The following is a 25,239-nucleotide window of genomic DNA, read 5'->3' as shown; positions in this document are numbered from 1 at the left end:
AAAGAATGCAGGGAGAATTAATTCTCATTCCAAGACTGAAGAAGTCTTATAATCACCTTACCATGATATTTGTAGCTCACCATGCTGCTGTTGAAGTAGTCTTTAGCCAGTATGACATGCTGCAACCAAAAACTCCAAAGTAATCCCCCTTCTGTTTCTCTTTAATTAACTACAGAAGGGTTCAATATTCTGACCTAGGGTTGGAATTAATAATAGCTCCCCTTCTTAAGCCACAGGAGGACCATGCTAGTCCCTGGTTGTTATTGCCAACTGTGTAGAAAATATGCTAGAGCAGATGACGATCTCCGATCTTGTTTAGATTTTATAGTTCGGTTGTTCCGTAAGTCACTTTCATTGTGGGATTAAAGGATATATTCCTAGAAAAGCAGCATCTGGTAATTAAAAAAAAAATCATCATATAATGCTACCGGCAGACTCAGCATTATCTGTCAATTGCTTGAATTGCTTGGGTTGAAATTCTGTCTTCTTCATCATCATCAACTTGTTTTTATGTGGTCATTCCTAACAGATAAAGACCATCTTGACTGTTCATGGAGGTTGCGTGTCACATACTGGTGTGTGAATCAATCACCGACCACATTACAGTTGGGTCAACCACCTCAGTGACTAATTGATTGTGCTGATTGCAGAATCCTGAAATCCTGGGTGCTGAAGACTGTTCTTGTGCAGAAATGAGAGATAGTGGCATCGTTAACCAATTCTTATTCTGCTCTGTGTTACTGTAACAGGTTTTATATTCCTTAATCTTCATTTTATAGATTGCTTTGTTTCTGTTACACATTGTGAAGCTTGCATGAGGGCTTTATATTTTTTGTACTAGTGTTCTCACATAAGAGACCAAATACCTTTTAGCAGAAAGATTATTTAGATTGTGTGATTTTTAGTGAAAATTGTATCAACAGTAAAGTCAGCTGTATTTAAGGAGAAAAATAGTCTGGTATGCTATTTGGCACTTGGAAGGAAAACGAGATTTAAAAGATGCAGTAAAAAGTCATTGTGTACTGCCTTCTAAATATTGTTCGTGTTTATGTATGCATATATTTCCTTGATCAAAAGAATGTCGATGTTTTTAGAAGTCTCTTTTACCTATTCTTTCAGTTCTTAGCTGTGTGAAGAATTTAACATATGGCCTTTGTCTAGAACATACACTATAAATTTTGTTTTAGCCATTTATAAACTTGCTATCATAGCTAGTTTCTTAATGTTACCATACCCTTACTGTTTGTAAGAATGGTCTCTCTCAACCACACTGTCAGCAGACAGTAGTGGACTAAGCAACATATAGTGTTCTGTATTTTGTGAAGACACAACAAATTGATAGTGACAGTCCCTTCCTTTTTGCAGTGTCCCATTGATATCAATTGTATATCATCCTTAGCAATACAGATATGGACACCAAGCTGTGTGACAGACAACACTCTGAATACATGCAATTTTGGTGCTAACATGTAAACAGAAACAACCAGTACAGGAATTATATACTCATTGCCACAAGTGGTTGATTGACTATATGCTTTCTTTATTTTACAGTTGGTGATTTACATATGCTGGGGTGATATTAATCATAAAGACAGGGGAAGCAGTAATTTTATCAACATCTTGCACACATTACAAATGCCACATTTTTGTAATTACATGGTTGTTTTAAAGTTTCTACAGGGCAATGCACTTGGTTTACATTCATAAAAGATTTTCTCATCGCACAGTTTGACAGTAAATCAAATGTGACACAGCATTTCACCAAGTATTGGCAAGGATAGTTGGTGATGTACAATGGAATGTATCTAGAAGCTAAGCTGCAACCACTATGCTGCATTCTATGTGATCTTGACAACCAACAAGCTGTCTGTCCACTTGAATGGCCACCAACAAACTGAGGCCAAGAAACAAGTGGACAACCCCGTTTCTGAACACGCTGCCAAACACAACATTCTTCACTTCAGTGGCTGCTTCACAGCCTGTGCCATATGGAACCTTCCCACTAACACCAGCTTTTCTGAATTGCGGAAGTGGGAACTCCCCCTGCAATACATCCTACGTTCCCGTAACCCTCCTGGCCTCAACATTCGTTAGTCATAGTCCTCACTCCTCCAACCCATTCCCTGTTCCCATTCCAGCACAACACAGCCGTCATTCCACCATCACACTCAGTCTTTTTACTTCTCTCCTTTTCTGCTACTCCCCCCCCCCAATCTCCCCAGCCCTCTGTCTAACCTGCAGCACTTCACTGTCTGCCACCCCCCCCCATATTACCCCCCTTCCCCACCCCACCCCAGCCTCCTCCTTATCCCCACCCAATTGCCATTCCCATAATGCACTGGTGCTGCTGCTCGCAGTGTGGTTTCAGTAGCCTGAGACTGCTTGTGCTCACTGTGTGTGTCTGTGTGTGTGTGTGTGTGTGTGTGTGTATTGTTGATGAAGGTCTTAATGCCCAAAAGCTTTATTTATTTGTTGCCGTCTTTTTGTTGTGCCTATGTGCAACTTAGCATCTCCGCTATAAGGTGAGTAGCAACCTTCCTTTTCGTAATATTCTTCCCATATTTTTGTTTCACATATCCAAGTGTTCATAAAAATTACAACAGCCAGTAAGAGTCACTCAAATAAATCGTAATTGGTTAGCACAGTGTACCAGGACAAGTGATTAAGACAGCGGAAAGGCAATGCACATATAGGCACAACTACACCTTCAGTTGCTTGATTAACAGTCTGTTACAGCAAGCTTAGTTGAAACACCCAACAAAATCATTGTGAAATCTACTACACAAATTCACTTTATTGCCACTAAGGACGTTAGCATGTCAGTGAGTATTTAGGTAGCAGAAGTACTGGTCTTTAGCAATTGGGGCTTTCATATGTGGTTTTGATTCACACTGGACACATTGTTAGGACTGTGATACATGTGTGCAGCAAATGGATACAAGGATGGTTGTAACACATAGGCTTTCAAGAAACTTTTTATTTTCTGTCAAGTAAGATTACTATCTTGTTTGAAACTGTGAAGTTACACAATATGATTGTGTGATTGTCTAAATAGTGCAGAGTAGTAAATAAATAAGCAAACTTTAAAGTTTTCCTTCTTGGCCTCTATTGCCTCTTTTTTATCTATTTACGATGCCTTTTGCCTGCTTATTTTACTGATTTATAATGTGTATGCTTCCGTTAACTGTTTATAACTTATAAGGGGGCTACACCTACTTGTTATCACCGATTTTGTCCAGGCTTATGATATATGAAGGGCGTGGCCAGAAATGGAAATAACAGAAGTGGAAGCTGCAGATGGCCAAGCGTTTAGAAAATGCAATTTCACATGGGATGGATGAGTGTGAGCAATTTATGTTAGTGTAGTTTCCATGCTATGGTTAGTGCAACGGAAAGAGTACAGAACTGTAATCTGAGGGTTGTGGGGTCAAGTCCCTATGTGGATGTTTTTATCTTTTTTCTTTACTTTCAACTTTAATATTACTTGCACGAAAAATAAACTGAAATAATGCTCAATATATTGTATTTATTAATATTTTCATAAAAGATATGAAGAGGAAAGGTGAAGGAAAATTTGGGATTGAAAACACTTTCCTAGAAGGGATCATAATTAAGGTGCACTTGTCTCTGTATTGTGTTAGCTTAATTTTGACCTTTGAGCAGATTCTGTGGCTCCATTCAAGAAATAGGTCCTCAGTGCAGGTAAAACTGGCCCATCAGCCAGCTACAGAGCCCATTCATTCACCTGTTAGCTCTCAACCAAGTAACATCAATTTTTTGAGAATGCTGTGAGAATACTGTGAAAAATATTGAACTGACCAAAAATGTCAGATAGTATAAGTGAAAATATTAAAGTGCCCAGAACACTGATAGAACAACAGAAGCAACATGATGCTAGCATCCACAGCAAAGCATAGAAGCAATGACTGGAAACAGCTTAACTTAAATCTTTTGGCCAAAAATAATCTAATCACATCAGAAAGTTGTGCAGTAATAACCAAAGAATACATTCACACTGGAAGCAAAATACACAAGAAAGTAGCGGAAGTTTTTATCTGAGAACACTTTTGGGTGTGATGAGAAGTTGATTTGATTTGAAGAAGTCAACAAATGAGGTGCATATGAAAAAGTGAAGGGTGACTCTTCATCAGGTCGTGGCTACAAACCATTTGAAAGGAAATGAAACAAGACCCAGATTTTGTTCCACTCGAATTACATGGTAATGAAGGTTAATCCTGAAAAAGCACATCCAAAGTAGAATTTGAAGAGTCTGCAAACAAAAGGAGCACACTAATTGAAGATGAAACAAGATGTAAAGAAATTTGGAAACAACTCATCAAAAACAATGGTATCCAGAAAGGGAAAACATAACACAATTAATATCTTGACATATGATTCCTTCATAGAAGTGCTGAGTTACAACAAACAAGTAGCCACAAGGAACTTACAACAGTGGCCTCTTGCTGTTATGAGTCAAATGCCAAATTTGGAATTCAAAGCCTTGGAAATGTAGGTTAGAGTGTTCAAATGAAAGTGTAACTTTTTGTCAGATGAAAATTACAAAATTTATATCATACAGTGAAACTGCCACTACTAAAGAAATACTTACTGCTGCAGACAAGTTCTGAGTCCTGGTATTAGCTCTTATCCCAAGTTATGACAAGGATTTTGTCATCAACACTGATAAAACACTGGACCATTTAGAGGAAAAAGCAGTTCTTGTGAAACAACAGAATATGAACAAAGTAATCCACTCGTACACAGTGCAGAACACTATAACCCTTTCTGGAAAGTTATTGCCAACAGTGTATTTATGCTTACAAGAGACTACTGACTCTTTGGACCGATCATTCAAAAACAATGGATGAATACACAGCAAAATATAGGAAAGTCATCACTACTTCATCAAAATCTATGAAACATACAACAGCCTTAGGTAAAAAATTTTGACTGACGTGATGAAGCCATATGTCCAATACTTTTGACAAAAGTGAAAATTACTTGGGAATTAATTGAGAGCCGGCTTTGCTAACATGTTTTTGAATAGAGCCAAATAGATCCTTTAAGAATACTGTTAGTTGTTCGTCCAAATGTTTACAATTATTACAGAATTTATATTTGTTTTACGTCGAAGAGCAGTTGAACGAAATGGATATTGTCTTGAAAGGAAGATATAAAGATGAACATCAACAAAAGCGAAATGAGGATAGTAGAATGTAGTCGAATTAAATCGGGTGATGTTGAGGGAATTAGATTAGGAAATGAGACACTTAAAGTAGTAGACTGGTTTTGGTATTTGGGCAGCAAAGTAACTGATGATTGTCAAAGTAGAGAGGATATAAAACGTAGACTGGCAATGGCAAGGAAAGTGTTTCTAAAGAAGAGAAATTTGTTAACATTGAGTAGAGATTTAAGTGTCAGGAAGTCATTTTCGAAAGCATTTGTGTGGAGTGTAGCCATGTATGGAAGTGAAACATGGACGATAAATAGTTTAGACAAGAAGAGAATAGATGCTTTCAAAATGTGGTGCTACAGAAGAATGCTGAAGATTAGATCGATAGATCACATAAGTAATGAGGAGGTACTGAATAGAATTGGGGAGGAGAGAAATTTGTGGAACAACTTGACCAGAAGAAGGGGTCAGTTTGTAGGACATGTTCTGAGGCATCAAGGAACCACCAATTTAGTATTGGAGGGCAGTGTGGAGGGTAAAAATTGTAGAGGGAGACAAAGAGATGAATACACTAAGCAGATTAAGAATGATGTAGATTGCAGTAGATACTGGGAGATGAAGAAGCTAGCACAGGATAGAGTAGCTTGGAGAGCTGAATCAAACCAGTCTCTGGACTGAAGACCACAGCAACAACAATGTGAACAATAGAATTTAAGTTATGAAACAATTACTGATATCACCCTATAATGAAAGTATTAACTAGGAATAGTCAAAATAAATTAGAAAATCAATTACGTACATAAAACTAAGCACAACATTAGATCTGGTGTTATATTCCTTAAAACGTAGGGCCAACCTTTCTCTTTTATGAAAATGCAGATTATACTTGTGTGTTAATTGTAATTAGTTACAAGTGAAAAAAAACGAATTTAAGGAGGCAGATGGCAAAGCAAGAAGGAAGTAAAAATTATCCCAGCTTGCTTCGTCACATTACCCTCTTGTTGTATTGATCATATGGATATTAGAAATAGCTAAATGAGGCAATTCAATGACCAAAAGTGACACCAGAAATTGGGTGTAAAATGTACACAGGCAAAAAAACAACTTATCAAAACTGCAGTACACATTCCCCCCCCCCCCACCCCCACCCCCGCCTCTTCATATTTATACTTAGGTGAACTGGCCATACGAAAATCTCCATACAAAATAATTACATACAGTGTATTATTGAGCAATATCACAAAATATCCAAAACTTATACTTTCCTGTTCTCATTCTAGCACTACACAGCCGTCATTCCACAATCACACCCAGTCTTTCTGCTCCCCTCCCTACACGCGCACACACACACACACACATACACCACTTATCACTCCTCCACGGCTCTCCGCCTAACCTGCAGCACTTCACTGTCTGCCATCCCACAATACTATCCCTCCCCCTCCCCTCCCCAGCGTCCTCCTTACCACCACCCAGTCGCCACTCCTGTGGTGAACTGGTGTTGCTGCTCAGTATTTTTTCAGTTGCCTGAGACTGCAGTCGTGTGTGTGTGTGTGTGTGTGTGTGTGTGTGTGTGTGTGTGTGTGTGTGTACGTTTAGTGTTGATTAAGGCCTTAATGGCCGAAAGCGTTATTTATTTGTGACAGTCTCTTTGTTGTGCCTGTCTGTGACTTAGCATCTCCGCTATATGGTGAGTAGCAACTTCTTTTTCATAATATTATTACATTACATCATGAATTTTTCATTGTTTAACAATGTGGAATGGATAGATTGGTACACATCAGGAGGCATTGAGTTGCAGACAGGCAGACAGACCTTCTGATGAAGGTATATTTAGATATACAGAAACCGTGGTCAAGAATTTCAATAAATCTTTATCCTGCAACAGTTTGGCTGTTATCATTTACTGTGCAGATTTAATAGTTGCTGCTTCAGCAATGTTCAAAATTTTGAAACAAAAATAATTGCAAAGAAAGACTCTGACTGAGCCCATTGACACCTAGGATCATCTCATTCAAGAGAATATAGAATCAGCAGAATAAACTGTGTATTGTCTGTCAACAGTTCCAGTGGCCACAACTTCTAAAGATAATGTGTGAAATTAAAAGCCATGTTCTCTGCACGATTATTGTTCCTTTGCTTGGATAGACATTGCTGTCCAACCTGTTGTTTTTATATCATTCCATTTTTAAATTGCATTTATTTTAGTTTGCTATGTTAAGCCATGGATAAATGTATTCATTAAATGTATAGGAACAAAAATTTCATTTTGTGGTGCTTGAATGGAGGCTGTTCTCCATATGAAGACACTCTCCACATGAGTGTTGCTATTGGGGTATTTTCCATACTCTGTTTAAACTGAAAGTATAATTTTTGCTGTAATATTTTTAGATCACTTAAATACGTTCACATGTTTGTCTCTACAGCTTGAGGCGGAGGCTGGAGCTCCAGTGCAAGAATGTTTGGCACCAACTCTAGACACTACACTACAGAACATCATCACTAAGCAACCTGCTGTGGCAAAACATCACTGCTTCGCAGGTCTCAAGTTAGTATTACCATTATACCCTTGTAAGCATATAACTGGCGTTTTGTTCCTATCATTTGACCAACATTCAACAATGCTCATTTTGGTATGCAGGTTGACATGAGTGTTTAAGGAGATATGGTGGCAGTCTTGCACCGATATCCTTGTAAATATCTCTCTCTCTCTCTCTCTCTCTCTCTCTCTCTCTCTCTCTCTCTCTCTCTCTCTCCCATTTTTTGTTCAATCTCACTGAAATTGAGCATACTTACGTTTACAGATGCAGTAAACTTCAAATTATTTTTACAGAACTTTTAATAAAATTTTAATGCTGTGAGAGAATTTCAAATTTTTTGTTACATTGTTATTTTAAGGTACTCTTTTTCATTATTTACAGACAAATTTGGCAATTTTTTTCTATGGTAAAGTAAATATATCACACATCTACACTAATAAATATACAATTAAGTGCAGTAACTTTTTCATAAATTATTTGTATCATTTTCTATGATATTTTGGATTTGAACATTTTTTTTACGGACAAATTTTCCATATGTTATCAACCATAAAACTGTTTGTAATGTCTAGATTAAAATTTTGTCCCACTCAAATATTGCTTCTGTGTAAAAGAATAGGTGTGCCAAATTTAATCAAAATCGTTATAGTTTCTGATATATCTTTTCCTGAAAGGAGAAAATATTAAGTTGCAGAAAAATCATTTTAAAGTTTGGATGAAATGTTTCAAAAATATCTTAATCATACCTTTGCCCATAACAGTTTCCCGTTCTTCCTCATCATTCTCTGCATCTCTGCTCCTTTGCATAGCAATTTTTTCTGTGTTCCGTACTGAGGTCTCCACCTTCGCGATTTGTTGCTCATAGATGATCCACAGTATCTGCTCAGTGAAGACATCAGGTATAAAGCCCAACTTGCGAAGGCTGTGAATTATTGCCACATTCCTATCGTTAAACACTGCTGCAGCTTCCAAAGCAGAAATTCTCACTACCAAACTGGAAAGAAACACAGTCTTTGATCTCTTCCAAAAAAAGAGCATTGAAACTTTCATTTGGGTTCTACTTTTTGTCATGCAGACATGTTTCGTTCTGGTGAAGCCAGTGCTCGAAAAGTTGGTTTAATGGCTATTGCAACCCCATAAGGAAGGTTGTTTTTATGGCTGTAACCGTTTGCATGTTCATCCCCCTGCGGGTTCTGAGGTTAGAATAGTCCCGCGGTATTCCTGTCTGCCGTAAGAGGCGACTAAAAGGTCTCAAACTTTTCGACCATATGTGATGGTACCCTGTTGGGTTTGACCTCCATCTCTCAAAATTTTTCCGAAGAGCGAGCCCATTGGGGAAGGGCGCCTTACTTGGTTCATTGTGTCCATTTTGCGATCAGACCTTTCCTCAGCTTCTTTGTCATTGCATTGCAGTCCTGTCCGCTCTCCATCTCTTGGGCATGGATACGTTCCTGCATGCACTTTCGCCTTGCACTGTGCAGTGCCACTTTCTGCACTGACGGTGACCATGGACCACATGTTACCTAACATCCAGCACGGTAGCCAGTCCGTTGTGGTGGGGCCGCCATGTACCCGTTGGTTGTAGCCCCTTGACAACACAGGGATCACTCTACTGATGCCTGCGCCATTAACTCCCCACATATGCCAAGGAGTAGATGCCCATCTCCCTGGGCCATCAGGACTCCCGGCAATGGCCATCCTGCCAGGTGGCTATTACTGTGGCTGGGTGGCGCCGGTGGGGAGGGCCCTTGGTCGGTGTACGTGGCATCAGGGCGGATGACCCACAATGAAGCGTGGTACATCATCTCTCGCTGGCTGCCAGCCGCCAGCAGTCTCTAAGCGTTCACGGGCTCAATTTAATGCTCAGAAGTACGATCCGAAAACATTCCCCTCCCTGGCCACGCCATGGGAGGAGCGTTAGTCTCAGGATGGAGGTCACAGTTATTCGCCCGATTCTTAGTTTGCACGAGGGCTCATGGGGAGTCTTTTCTATCCACAAAGCCTCGGTTCTTCGTCGAGTATTTAGAGGACAAGTTTGGGGAGGTGGAGGGCTTGTCCAAAATGCGCTCTGGATCAGTACTGATACAAACGGCATCCTCCGCCCAGTCACGCAGGTTACTTGCTTGTGACAAGTTGGGGGATGTTAATGTTACCATCACACCACATAAGAGTTTAAATATGGTCCAGGGTGTTATCTTCCATAGGGACCTACTTTTGCAGTCTGATGACGAGCTTTCGCGCCAACTTAGAGCGTAGAGGGGTTAATTTCGTCCGGCGCGTTCATTGGGGTCTGAGGGACAATCAGGTTGCTACAGGTGCCTTCATCTTGGCCTTCGAGGGTGATACATTACCGGAGAAGGTCAGGGTGATGGTCTACCATTGTGACGTCAAGCCCTATATCCCTCCCCCGATGCGGTGCTGTAAGTGCTGGAAGTTCGGTCATATGTCTTCTCGCTGCACTTCCAGCCTCACATGTCGAGATAGCAGACGCCTATCACATCCCAATACTCCATGTGCCCCGCCTCCCATCTGTGTCAACTGTGGAGAGCATCATTCACCTTGCTCACCTGACTGCAAAGTCTTTCAGAAAGAGCGAAAAATCATGGAATATAAGACCCTGGACCAGCTGACCTATACTGAGGCCAAAAGGAAATATGACAGACTACATCCTGTGAGAATGACATCTTCTTATGCAGCTGCTACTACAACTGTGCTTGCCCCATCAGTTTCGAGACTTCCAGCCAGCTCGATGAGCAGTACACCACTTCCTGCCCCCTTGCCTGTGGGGGGCTCTACACAACCGGTTGCTCCTGCACCACCTACCTCAGGAGCAACATCCTCCCACCCATTGGGGATGTCCGTCCCCGCTTCTCAGCCGGAGAAGCATCTAACTCCTTCAGCTACTCTCGCCCGTAAGGGTTCCCTTGGGACCCTCCCTTCCCAGGCTTCCACCAGCAGGAAGGATGATGCCCGACAGTGGCATAAGTCCCCACCAGTGGCTGGTCGTAGGGCTTCGCGATCCTCCTCCGTCCCGGAGACTGAATCAGTGAAGCCTTCCCAGCTAGTAAAACACAAGGTTCAGCGAGAGAAGTCCTAGCGAAAGATGTCTAAGGCCAAAGAACGTGCAGTGGCACCGACCCCTCCGCACCCTTCGAGCTCTGCGTCTGAGGATGAGGTTGAGATCCTGGTGTCCGCTGAGGACCTTGATCTCGCTGGTCCCTCAGACGCCATGGATGTCACTCGCGCTGGTCCTGCAACAGTGGCAGCGAGTGAACACACAGCATAAACGGCCACACCAGTCCCTTCATGCCTTTCTCAGCTATGGGCAATACCATCCTCCAGTGGAACTGCAGCGGTTCCTTCCACCATCTAGCTGAGCTCCAACAACTTAACAGTCTTCACACTTTCTTCTGCATTGCTCTTCAGGAAACTTGGTTTCCAGCAATGCAAACCCCCGCCCTCCGTGGCTATCAGGGTTACTATAAGAACCGAGCAGCTTATGAAAGGGTGTCTGGTGGCATCTGCATCTATGTCCTTAACTGTCTTAACAGCGAGTCTGTCCCTCTACAAACACATTTCGAGGCTGTCACTGTTCGGGTGTGGACGCCACAGGCTGTTACCGTCTGCAGTTTTTACCTTCCACCGGATGGTGATGCGCAGCATGTCCTGGCTGCACTGATAGCCCAATTGCTGCCACCTTTCTTGTTACTGGGCGACTTCAATGCCCATAACCCTCTGTGGGGTGAGTCGGTGGCAACAGGTCGAGGCGCCACCATTTAGCATTTCTTGGCACAGCTCGATCTTTCGCTTTTAAATGATGGTTCCTTCACACACTTCAGCGTGGCGCATGGCACATACTCCACCAACGACCTTTTGATCTGCAGCCCTAGCCTCTTATCGTCTGTCCAATAGAGAGTGCATGACGACCTGTGTGGTAGTGACCACTTTCTGATCCTTCTGTCACTGTCACGGCGACACACTTCTGGGCGCCCTAGCAGAAGAGGCTATGAATAAGGCTGATTGGGACTTGTTCTCCTCCACTGCCGCTATTGAGCCTCTCTCTAATGACATTGATGTGGTGGTTCAATCGGTCACCACCGGCATCGTTACTGCCGCCGAATCTGCCATTCCCCGTTCTTCTGGGTCCCCTCGGCGGCGGACTGTGCCTTGGTGGTCGCCTGAGATCGCTGAAGCGATTAAAGATCGCTGGCGGGCACTCCAGCATCACAAGCGACATCCCTCCATAGATCACCTTATCGCCTTCAAAAGGCTGCGTGCGCGAGCCCGCCTCCTTATTCGCCAAGGCAACCAGGAGTGCTGGGAGCGGTATGTGTCCACCATTGGCCTCCATGTCACCCCATCGCAGGTCTGGGCAAGATTCGACGCGTCTACAGCTATTGTACCCCTGTCAGCGTCCCTGCACTCTCACTGAATAGAGCAGTTTGTACTGACTCCGACGTCATTGCAAACCATTTGGCAGAGCATTTTGCTATGCGTTCCGCTTTTGCGGATTACCCCCTGGCCTTCCGCTCCATTAAAGAGCGGATGGAACGTCGGAGCCTTTCGTTTCGCACCCACCATCCAGAATCGTACAATGTTCCATTCAGTGAGTGGGAATTTCGCAGTGCCCTAGCCGCTTGTCCTGATACTGCTCCTGGACCAGATGGCATCCACTGTCAGATGCTGAAACACATTTCAGTGGATTGCCAGTGACGGCTCCTTGACCTTTACAACTGTATTTGGGTCGAGGGTGAGTTTCCGTCGCAATCGTGGGAAAATATTGTTATCCCCGTTCTGAAACTGGGTAAGAATCCGTTGGAGGTGGACAGCTACTGTCCCATTAGCCTCACCAACGTTCTTTGCAAGTTGCTTGAACGGATGGTGAGCCGGCGCTTGAATTGGGTACTGGAGTATCGGGACCTTCTGGCTCCGTCTCAGGGTGGGTTCCATAAAGGCCGCTCCGCCGCCGACAATCTCGTGAGCCTGGAGTCGGCCATCCGTACTGCCTTTGCCCGCCGTCAGCGCCTGGTCGCCGTCTTTTTCGACATGCGGAAGGCATACGATACGATACGACATGGCGTCATCACATCCTTTTAAGCTTCATGGTTGAGGTCTTTGGGGCCCTTTGCCGATCTTTATAAGAAATTTTCTGTCGTACCGTACCTTCCGCTTGCGAGTCGCGGCCTCCATAGTTCCTCCCGAGTTAAGGAAAACGGTGTGCCACAGGGATCTGTTTTAATTGTCTGCCTGTTTTTAATAGCCATTAACGAGCTTGCTGCGGTGGTGGGAATGTCTGTCTCAGCGTCTTTGTATGCTGACGACTTCTGCCTTTACTACAGCCCTATTGGCATTGCAGCTGCTGAAAGTCAGCTACAGGGCGCTATCCGTAAGGCGCAGTCTTGGGCTGTAGCTCATGGGTTCCAGTTTTCGGTAGCCAAGACCTGCGTTATGCATTTCTGCCAGCGACGCACTGTCCACCCAGAGACGTAGCTTTATCTTGACGGCGAACTCCTTGCAGTAGTGGAGTCACATAGGTTTTTGGGGGTGGTTTTTGATGCTCGGTTGACTTGGCTGCCTCATATTCGGCAGCTTAAACAGATGTGTTGGTGGCATCTAAATGCTCTGCGATGCTTGAGCCACACCCGCTGGGGCGCCGACCGATCTACCCTGTTACGGCTCTACCAGGTTTTAATCCAGTCCCTTCTGGATTATGGGAGCATGGCTTATGGCTGAGCATCCCCATCTGCGTTGCGGGTGCTGGACCCAATCCTCCACAGCGGGATACGCCTTGCCACTGGTGCCTTCCGTACCAGTCCTGTGGACAGCATACTTGCGGAGGCAGGTATCCCTCCATTGTGGTTAAGGCGCCAAATTTTACTGGCCACTTATTCTGCCCATGTTTTTAGCTTGCCCGGGCATCCAAACTATCGTCTCCTGTTCCCGCAATCGGTCGTCCATCTGCCAGAACGTCGGCCCCGGTCAGGCTGTATGATCGCCGTCCGCGTCAAAGAGCTTCTCTCCGGGCTTAGGGTTTTCACTGTTCCACCTCCTTTCCGGGCCACTTTATGTACACCCCCATGGTGTGTTCGTCGCCCTTGCCTTCGGCTCAACTTGGCACAGGGCCCGAAGGACTCAGTCCCACCAGAGGCCTTCCGCCGCCGCTTTTATTCCATCCTGGCCACGTATCAGGGCTCTGGCATAGTTTACACTGACGACTCGATGGTTGCTGGTCACATTGGTTATGTGCTAACTGTAGGGGACCATTCCGAACAACGGTCATTGCCGGCTGGCTGCAGCATTTACACTGCTGAGCTGGTCGCCATCTTTCGTATGCTAGAGTATATCCGCTCCTGCTCAGGTGAAGTCCTTCGTGATCTGTAGCAATTCCCTGAGCAGTTTACGCGCTCTCGACCAGTGTTTTCCTCGTTCTCGTCTAGTGATGGCTATCCAGGAGTCCCTGCATACTCTTGCTTGTTGCGGCCGCTCTGTGGTCTTTGTTTGGACCCCGAGACATGTTGGGATACCCGGAAATGAAAATGTTGACCGCCTGGCGAAGGAGGCCACCAGTAAACCATCTCTGAAGATTGGCCTGCCGGAGACTGATTTGCGGGCAGTCTTACGCCGAGAAGTTCTATCGCTTTGGGACGCTGAATGGCGCAGTCTGCCCCCGCCAAACAACTCCGTCCAATCAAGGTGACGACGACTGTGTGGCAGTTGTCCATGCGGGCCTCCCGCCAGGAGTCTGTTGTCCTCTGCCGGCTGCGCATTGGGCACACTCGGCTGACGCAGGGCCACTATTTGCGCCGTGAGGACCCACCTCTATGTCGCTGCAGCTCCGTTTTATCTGTGGTCCACATTTTATTGGAGTGTCCGCTTTTAGCTGTGCTCAGGCAGACGTTCGCACTGCCTGACACGCTCCATGCTCTTTTAACAGATGACCCTGCTATGGCTGACTTAGTTCTGCGTTTTATTCGGGCAGGGGTTTTTTACCATTTAATCTTGAGTGTTTATGTTTTATTTTATTGTTTTGTGTTAATTCTGGCCTTTGGCCTACAGTTTTAAACTCAGTTTTTAATGTGTTCTCGGTGGTTGGTTTTTCCTTTTTTTTTTTTTTTTTTTTTTTTTTTTTTTTTTTTTTTTTTTTTTTTTTTTTTTTTTTTTTTTTTCCCTATGGTCGGCCAACCACCGTCACACTCTGTGTGATTTTATTTTGTTTTGTCTAGCCCTTGTCTATGTTTCTTTTGTTCTGTGTCGTCTGTCTCCTATTCTGTTGAACGTTTTTTTCTTCTGTGTGGGTATTTTTAGTATTTGGGAAAAGGGACCAATGACCGTCGCAGTCTGGTCTCTTGAATCCCCCCCCATACCAACCAACTGTTTGCATGTTCCTTGCTTTTCAGAAATTTGCACCATTTGTTACAATGTATTCCATGTTGATGTATAGTGTCTGTTGACAAGTAATGAAACCAAATGGCCCATACTGCCTTCCTCATACTATCCAAATCTGTGAGGTTATTTCTAATTGAGGCACCATAGTAGACGTGCAGGCTGTCAGTTCGCTTCCTTGTTAGTCTGTTTTTACCCCCCCCCCCCCCCCCCCCAAATCACCCCCATCCCCAGTGGTTTCCCATCCTCTAGTAATTTGCCTTTATTGTTTTTAACAAGTCTTCTGAGTCGTCCACCCATCCTCTTCTGAATGGAGCGTAAGCACTCCAGTTTTTCAATAGTTCAGTCTTCTCCGTAGGGCTGACTCTCAATTACATTCTTGAAAGCACTAGAGTCTCCATCTCCTAAATACTGTGTTTATCTTACTCCATACTTCCGCAAAGACCTTCCGTCCCACCACTGGAATAGATGAACTTGGAGACAAGCTGATGTTTGCATCTGTAGGCCCGCCTCTAAACTCAACATCAGTTTTACACTTCATATTGGAAATATGAGACTGGCCATAGTTTTTAAATACTTTACTGGGCATAGGCATGTAAAAACAATCAATATATTGAACCAAGCACAAAGAATGACACAATAAATGCAACTTCACTCAGATCCCACTAAACAGCACAAAACCTGTTTACAGAGCTCCACAGCCTACTATACCACACTGTGCTTGAACCACAAAATGGCTCCACAGCTTTCTATACAACACTGCTATGTTGTATACAAAAATTACAGCCTTCTAAAGCTATATTTTCCATATTCACAGGCAAAACTGAGCAAGAAAATTTTTCGTCTACTGGGTACCGTGAAAAGCATACACTGCTTATGGTTTTAATTTTTTTATACCATTTGTAGTTTGAATTCCAAACAAAAAATTTGGAATAATTATCTCAGTTACATTTACTTTTCAAATGAGCAAATAAAAAAGTTTTTTTTTATGATTTCTGCCACAATCTCCCCTTAAGAAAGGTAATCAAACTAAGCTTGAATATTTATAAAGAAGATTAACTTATTAACTATGAGGGCTTTTCACATGTTTAGGCCAACACTTGCAGTATCTCACAATGTTTTCCCGGTGCTTGTGACAATTATCAGTGAATAGCATAATCAGAAACAGCAAGAGTAACACATATGACACTTGTAGAACCATATTCCAATAAGCCATGCATGAAAGTGAGATTTTTCAGAGGTCATATCTCAGTTTCTATTGATCACAGAGGTAAAGAGTCAAGTGTTTTGGATAGCTATTGATCTTGCGACCATTTGCATACCTATTGGAAAAACAGGCTTACTGTAGCTACCCTAAGTGTAGTGTCAAAATTTTAAACCTTATACACTTCCTCCAGCCCAGGCAAATTGAGCAAATTGGCTGCTTCTTTTGCATTAGGTGTGGTCTTTGGCAATGAAAACCCATAGGCTCTGTATAAAAGTACCATTTTTTCTGCCTGATTCCTGAGAAACCTCAAGAAACCATTTTTACTCTTTCGAGATAATAATCATAAGCCAGACATTTTCCGTGAATTATTGTAATCAATGAACAAAGTACCTGGAAAAAATGTGAAGCAAACGATTTTGTGTTGATCTTAAATTATGTGTACTTACTTGTTGTTTAAATGTTTCAAACTATACAGGGTGAGTCACGATGTTTTCCCTCAGTTGCTGGAGGTTATTCCTAAGGTTATTTGGAACAAAAAATGTTAATAGAGTAATGTGATCAGGTTCAAAATTAAGGAGCTACAACAGTTCTTTAACATGCCACGGTGCATAGAGCACTACACTTGTGTTCATAGGACACACAGTCAGTCTTTGATCGACAAGTGCAGTGAATGGTACATTTGCATAACAACCACTTTGTTGATACTGCAGTCACTGTTTACTGTTATTGTCTCCTGTGTACAGTACACTTTGCTGTGCCGTACAAGTTTTTTTAATGCTGTGCAAGTTTTCATCACAGGAGTATGGAGAGATGGTGTACATTTTGGGCTTCTGTGACGGTAATGCAAAAGCTGCTGTTGCCAAATATCACTGTCTGTATCCTGATTGTAGAATTTCAAGTGCCAAAACATTGCTAGAAAATGATACTCTTCCCAGTATTTGTATTCTCTCCAAAATACATTGTGAGACTCAAGAAGAGGAAAACATTCTTAATTCAGTAGAGTGCAGTCCTCGTTAAAGTACAAGACTCCTAGCTACCCGGTTGAACTTTTCACAATCTAAGGTATGTAGGATTCTTCATGAGAAAGGACTGTATCCTTTTCATGTGCAGAAAGTTCACCATTTAGAGCCACATTTGATTGTGCCAACCATTTGCACTTTTGTAACTGGTTAAAAAGAAATCGGCAGCACTATCACTTCATAATGTTCAGTGATGAGGCAACCTTTACAATAGATGGCATCAACAGCATGCATAACACCCATGTCTGGGCAGACGAAAATCGCCATGCCATGGCAATATCTCGATTTCAACGCAGATTCAGTATCAATGTCTAGTGTGGTGTTGTGTGTAACCAATTACTGGAGCCGTTTATTCTCCTGGGAAATTTAAATGCTCAGATGTACGGTAATATTTTACGAGAAGACTTACCACAGCTTCTTGAAGATGTTCCTCTGGAAACAAGATGCCACATGTACATCCAACATGATGGGGCACCTGCACACTTCCACCTTGTGGTGACAGCTTATCTTAATCAGCAATTCCCACATCGATGGATAGGTTGTGGGGGCCCTATCAACTGGCCTGCCAGATCCCCAGATTTAACGCCCCTAGATTACTGCATCTGGGGGTGGATGAAAGACATCAAATACGTGAGGAGAATTGATTCAGTGCATTTTTGATGCCACAAAGTCAATAAGGAATGAGCGGTTTATTCCCATGTGAATCTTTGTCTTCAAATGCAGGGACAAAATTTTGAACACCTGCTTTAAATCCACTCTGAATGCAAGAGACTGCTACAAAATTGTTTAAAGTAATTATTATATGCATTTTTGATAGTGAAATCCTACAATAAAAGTCTTTTTCTGCCATTTTTCTGAGTTTTTCAATTACTGTAGCTCCTTAATTACAGATCTTGATCCCATTACTTTATTTACGTTTTTTGTTCCAAATAACCTAAGGAATACCTCCCATCATGATTCACTCTGTATAAATGTGTTGAAGTATATAAATAAACTGTCGAAACTTTATTGAGCTATAGAATATGGTCTAAATAAGCAGCTTACCCTGCTGAAGCTGGGAAAAGAAGGGAATCAGCAGAAAAATGCTCTTGCCGGAGCACAAATAAGGTGAATTTGTTATTCTTTAAAAAGAGTCTGACAGAGAAGTGGTGAATTAGCTGTGTCAGTCCTCATTCCACCTTCCTCACTGAATTGTTGGCGTACAAACATATTCATGCTTTTTTTGTGCTGAAAGAGAATAGCAGAGATACAGTGATGGTGGAAGAGGGGGGAGACAGTGCCAATGGGAGTGAAAGTGAAGGGATACAGTGATGATTGGAGAAAAAAAGTGGCAGTGAAAAAGTGAGTGTGGGAGAGAGAGGGGGGGGGGGGGGATGGGGAGAGCAGGGGCAATGTGGCCGGGAGGAGGGGGGGGGGGGGGGCGTAGAGAGAAAGAGAGAGAGAGAGATAGGACAGTATCAGTGGGAGTCAAAGAGAGAGGAGAATAGTGTAGGTCGGTGAGAAATATTAGCAGTAAAAGAGAAAGAGAGAGGGATGGAGACAGAAGCCATGGGTGCAAAAAAGAGAGAAGACAGTGGAAATGAAAAATACGGATCAGTGGAGACTGTACATATAGAGCAGGGCCAGCCATGACGTGCCAAACTTCATATGTCCAAGGTATCTTCTTGTCAAGTTGTGCCACAAACTCCTCTTCTCCCCAATCCTATTCACGTGATCTACCCATCTAATCTTCAGCATTCTTCTGTAGCACCACATTTCAAAGGCTTCTATTCTCTTCTTGTCCAAACTATTTATTGTCCATATTTCACTTCCAGACATGGCTGCACTCTAAACAAATACTTTCAGAAACGACTTCCTGACATTTAAATCTATACTCGATGTTAACAAATTTCTCTTCTTCAGAAACGCTTTCCTTGCCATTGCCAGTCTACATTTTATATCCTCTCTACTTCGACCATCTTCAGTTACTTTGCTGCCCAAATAGCAAAACTCCTTTACTACTTTAAGTGTCTCATTTCCTAATCCTATTCCCTCAGCATCGCCCGACTTAATTCGACTACATTCCATTATTCTTGTTTTCCTTTTGTTGTTCATCTTATATCCTCCCTTCAAGACACTGTCCATTTTGTTCAACTGCTCTTCCAAGTCCTTTGCTGTCTCTGAGAGAACTACAATGTCATCGGCGAACCTTAAAGTTTTTATTTCTTCTCCATGGACTTTAATACCTACTCCGAATTTTTCTTTTGTTTCCTTTACTGCTTGCTCAATATACAGATTGAATAACATCGGGGATAGGCTACAACCCTGTCTCACTCCCTTCCCAACCACTCTTCCCTTTCACATCCCTCCACTCTTATAACTGCCATCTGGTTTCTGTACAAATTGTAAATAGCCTTTCGCTCCCTGTATTTTACCCCTGCCACCTTCAGAATTTGAAAGAGATTATTCCAGTCAACATTGTCAAAAGATTTCTCCAAGTCTACAAATGCTAGAAATGTAGGTTTGCCTTTTCTTAATCTAGCTTCTAAGATAAGTCGTAGGGTCAGTGTTGCCTCACGTGTTCCCGTGTTTCTACGGAAGAGAGAGATGAGAATTACCAGTATATATTGTGCAGTCGCATAAGGAATGTGTACTGCAAAGGTGCCGTCAAAAGATATTACAGTATCATGCAGAAAGAATTTAAAGATTTAGTTGATAATGAAAGAGCAAAAAATTACACAGTCAACAGACATCAAGAAGCACTTTGTGCTAGATTTACAAATATGGAGAGTGTGAAAAAAATGGTAATGAATAGTAAAATTTCTTGACAATTTTTATTTAAGCTAGAGCCATAGTCACAGTAAATTTTTTGAATGATACTGCCACTATTTGACTGCAATAATTTTTGTTTTATTCTTATAAGTCCGTGTTGAGCACTTTGGCACTCGTGCTGGGGCATGGCCTATAGCTGAATTCAGGGCCACCCCTGGTATAGGGGAAAAAAACAGGTGGACTCTCCCAGAATTTTTCAGCTGTTGATGTGCGGTAGAGACAGTGGCAGTGGGGAAGAAAGACAAAAGGAGACAGTGTAAGTGAGAGAGGAGGTGATGGCATAGGGTTGGTTATACTGTAAATCAGTGGGAGAAAAAGGAGGAGGGGGGGGGGGGTCATACAGACAGCGACAGTGAGAGTGGGTTGCTTAATATGAACTGTGCAGAAGGACTGGGTAAAAGGATTTAGAATGTTCTATTTCTATGTTGAAAGAATGCCAATATGTTCACATGACAAAAATTTGGTGACGAAGGTTGAATGAGCATAGTGGAAGCTGGTTTCCCAGTTTTGTCACAGTCTTTTAAATAGTAACATAGTCATCATTTTGTGCTCCAATAGGAGTATTTTTCCACTGTTGAATATCTGAAACAATTTTTAAAAAAATTGTTAATGTAGATGGAATCTGTTGCCAGAAACATTACTATGACACTTGTCATGGACAAGACAGTGTCAGTTCCATTATTAGATATTAATAACTGAAAGCTTCATCGGTCGTGCCTGCTAGATTTTTTTGTTTTTCTTTGGCTACCAAGAAGAGATGGAAAAATCAATCAGTAGTTGTTTCTTTGCAAATATTTGGTTCATGATAAGCAGTCATGCACATGAAGGAAGTAAAACTGTAGGCAAAAACTGGACGGATATGGATTGAGCCAAACAAAGTAGTACATAAGTTCACATACTTTCAGAATTGATCTTTTATTCTGCAGCAGTTTGTGTGCTGTTTTTGAAACAGTTTAACATATGTTCATTACAGTAAAAATTTTCTTTACTTTTGTTCTTTGTATTCCATTCACAGATTTGGAACAGGAACTCTCTCTCATCCTTTCAAGCTACGCTCAGTATATTCACATGGGAAACTCAACTCTGATATGGCAGAGGCAACAACATATCAAAATGGTTGGTGCTCTGTGGACTATATATTTTACAGGTTAGTGGTAATACATTTTCTCAAATTTCCTCCTCCTTAATGCCAAATAAGCTGTTCAAAAGAATTAGGGAAACACTTTTATCAACACCCAGTAAGTCAAATCTATTTTTATACAGGTGGTACCTGTGGTCTTATTGAATGACTTGAGATCTCTGCTTTCAGTGTAGTCAACAGTGTATATTGGCTGTGTTATGCATTACAGTGGTAGGTGACCCAAAAGAATGAAGCAATTACTCATGTTTCAGTGTTTTCCAGTGAGGTACACTGATGGCAGTTGTCATTTGTGGACTTTGTATTCAACCAAGCACATGCAATGCAACATCTTAATGCAGTGCAGGTTGCAAGGGTGGTCTGTTTGATCCAAAAAGGATGGACCTTTGGTCATGTTACTGCAAAGGCCAACGCCTAACCATGTGTCATCCATAGGTTCTGGAAACGCTACAGGGAGACAGGTCAATATGCAAGACAAGTTGGCCAAGGTTGCTAGCGCATTAAAACCACATGTGAAGACTGATACCTGTCTGTGTCTGCTTTTTGGCATCGTACAAATACCACCAGAACACTGGAACAAAATTCCAGAAGAAAGTTTCAAAAGGCCACTGGAGCCAATGAGTCTGATCAGACTGTAATGAAAAGATTACAAGAAAGGACTTTGCAATCCAAATGTCCTGCAAGATTATACTACTTGACACATCATCATCTCACAGCTCACCTTCAGTTCTGTGATTACCATGTCAACTGGCAACTTCATCACTGACAAAACATGTTATCTACAGGCAAGTTTAGATATCCTCGGACCCAAGGTGATGGCCATGTTAGTGTGCAGAAACCACATGGTGAGCATTACCTGCCAATTGTCGTCCAGGAAATCAACAAATTTCCAAGTTCTGTGGTGATGTGGGGAGGCTTCAGTGTTGACAGTCATGCCGATCTTTTCATTGTTCATGGTTGCCTTACAACCAGGCAGTATGTTAAACAAATCCTGTTGGACCATGTGATGGCTGCTGCCTACAATAGTGACCCCGAACAGACATGTTCGTGGTCATCTTGTACCACCACAGACTCTGCAAGAATTCTCGTGGACCTCATTGAAGAATCAAAATGGATACCAGAGGGTGACATCTGTAGATTTATACAGAACATGCCACTTATGTTTCAGACAGTGATACACTCTCACAAATGTTATACATGTTACTGAAGCTCTCAAAGTCCAATGAAAAGTGTACAGGAAGATGGTATGGATGATTATTTCCACTTTGTTCTAGACATCTGTGGACATTTGAGTTCTTTTTATGTACAAGGATGTAATGACAGGGTGTATACGAATCAGGAGATCCGGGAAAAACCTGGAAATTTTTTCATCCGGGAGAAAACCGGGAAAAACCTGCGAATTTTTTAGAAGTCCAAGAATTTTTCATTGTTTTAGTTTTCAGTTAAATTTTTGTAATTTTGCCTGGTAAGAACCAATACTCTAACAAAGGTTATTACTACAGTCCACTACTGCAGAATAATACTGCAGCAATAAAACATGAACGAGAGAAAAAAACAAAAATAAAACTTGAGTTGCCAAGGAAATGCGCCATATACAGCAATAAAACACAGCATTCGTATAAGTGTCTGACAACAAAAAAATGTGTGAAAGGCTTTTTAAAGACACTGCAATGCTTCAGAACACCAAATTGCCTCCTATGAGTGTGACGACACAATTGTTTACATTAGATTCGTTTGAGCAGTTGCAAGTGGGCTCTTGCACATGTGCAGCTGAGTTGCTTATGAGTAGTACCTTCTCCTGCTTTTGGCCACAGAAGTGTTGCTGTTAACTGAATAAGCAGTAACAGCAAGCAGCCAGATGCTCCCTGGAAAAACTTTACTGGCGCGCGCAAGCTGCCAGATTCATGCATGTGCAATAGGCCCTGGTGTAGGAGGTGGTGGGGGTACGCGTGCCAAATTCATATTCTTGAGGGGGGGACAAAAAAAAAAACATTATTTCACAAAGTGCCTAGCAACAAGCGTATGTTGGTCTGTCGTGGTCTGTCGATTGTTCATGTGATTTTGAAATCTTCCCTCTTGGTTTTTGAACATTTTTGAATGCATGCATAGTATACATTATGTCTATGCCAGGGGTATCCATGTTGCATCTAGAAATAAACTTTCCTGCAGACAAAAGGGGACAGGGCCATATGACCTGAGCGGAATAAAGTCGAATGGGTGAATGCCAGTCGCTGTTTGTTTATTTGGTTTTCTGGGTTTGCGGATGGTCAACGTTGTTATAATTACTAGCAAAATCCATGGATTCAGACTACCAGAGTGGAAATAAACAACTAGCAGGAATAACAGGTTAAAAAGTGTTATAACGTCAAGTTTAACACACACATTTCAGAACAACACAACACATATAAGTCACAGAGTAAGTTGACAAGCAAGACGTGACTGTGGCAGGGTTAGTAAAGTTAATCAAAGAATAAGTTTTCACACTTTCAGGTATAGTTACAGAATTAGAGATGACAAGATTGATTGTTAGAATGAGTGAAACACCCAGGGACATCACACAAATTATAGAAGAGTATGACGATTCCAAATTCATATACAAATTTCGTACTACTACTTTTCAATCTCACGCTTGAGAATCTGGAGCATATGAATGAATTGTGAAACTGCTTCCTAACATAAAGCTTTTTGCTTGTAGTAGGCCTAATAGGCATTTGACATTGGTACTTTGTGAATTATATTCTGTGGTGTTATAAAAATGGCCATTTGTGCCAAAACAGTCTCATTTATTTGGTGTGTGTTACAGTTGCCGCAATATTAGACAGGCTAATTTCGTTTTACCTAACAGAGTGACAAATTATACGTAATCAGATCGAGAAACCACACCAGTCTGGGGTACTATTTGTATTAACAGCTTTTTCAGTATTAGACAAGGACATTTCCTTATTTTCATGCAACAAAACGTTTGACGAACTGTGATCAGATAATAGATTCTTCCCCAGAAATAAAAGCATCCCATGTAAAGCCGAAGCAAAATTAGAGAGAAAAAATGCTAGGTCTTGAGGATTGAAGAAAAGTGTACTGCTTGCTTGTCTCTTGTCTTTACTGGTTTTTAGTATCCTGTATTTAATTTTATGTCATACAAAATAGAAGTTATTAGCTAATAAAAAGTGCAAATTTTCTGAAGAGTTCTTGTTCTCCCAGTTACAAATAATCCCATCCAGTAATTGTGAGTGTTTTTCTTTTTTAAAAAAGAGGGGGGGCAGTATGTCAGACCGTCCAACTGGAAACAGGAGAAGCGCTACAGGACATTTTAATTTCCACTGTCCTAAACGTAGTTTGATGGCAGCCATTACAAAATATTAGACGTTTGAATTCCACAGAGCGAAATACAGTGACGTGCGGTAGAAGAATGCTGTGTGAAGAGGCATGGCACTGCACTTTGGCATGCTTAAGACAAAGTAACATGTCTGAAATTTCACTGAACGCACATATTTTATGTACCAGACTCTTCAGAATGATATTCACTACAAAATTAACATATTTTCGAAAAGTCAATTTTTTTTTCCTACTACCTCAAACGCAAGGTGGTGAGGCCGCCACTATCTAGTATTGCCAAAGTTCGATAATATCGTGTTCCTGAGCTGATGCAGAGAGCAGTCTGAGTTGTAGTAGGGAGGTGGGTAGTCTCCACGTAACCAGTGTTTACATTTAGTGATTTTTCCTGTTTCCTCTTTGTTTACTGCTCTCACGTCAAATGAAAACAAAACAGATTTCTGTGGCTCGGAGCAATCAAGTGAATTAAAATACGTTCACATAATTACGGAAGTCGGAATATGTTTTTAGTTTCAGATTTTATTTTATTTACACTTTTCTGACAGTTGAGCATTAATCGCCTTGCAGAACAATGAAGTTATTTTTGTTGGTTTTGCTTAAGAAATTTGGCTTTTATTAATCTATGCTGCTGAGGC

At 41.9% G+C, this 25,239-nt stretch overlaps 1 protein-coding gene across 3 annotated transcripts in view; it reads left to right on the top strand.

The window, feature by feature from the left end:
* LOC126284395 (protein angel homolog 2-like) overlaps positions 1 to 25,239 on the top strand; it is a 168,095-nt gene that overhangs the window by 118,043 nt on the left and 24,813 nt on the right. For all 3 annotated transcript variants that reach the window (XM_049983292.1, XM_049983294.1, XM_049983293.1), the window contains 2 exons: positions 7,600 to 7,721; positions 21,149 to 21,280. In XM_049983292.1, the coding sequence (XP_049839249.1) occupies positions 7,600 to 7,721; positions 21,149 to 21,280 (254 nt within the window). The remainder of the gene's footprint in view (positions 1 to 7,599; positions 7,722 to 21,148; positions 21,281 to 25,239) is intronic.

Source organism: Schistocerca gregaria, chromosome 8, assembly GCF_023897955.1.
Source record: "Schistocerca gregaria isolate iqSchGreg1 chromosome 8, iqSchGreg1.2, whole genome shotgun sequence".
Classification (NCBI taxonomy): Eukaryota; Metazoa; Arthropoda; class Insecta; order Orthoptera; family Acrididae; genus Schistocerca; species Schistocerca gregaria.
The sequence above is the reverse complement of the archived record's forward strand: the minus strand, read 5'-3'. Positions and strand labels throughout refer to the sequence as shown.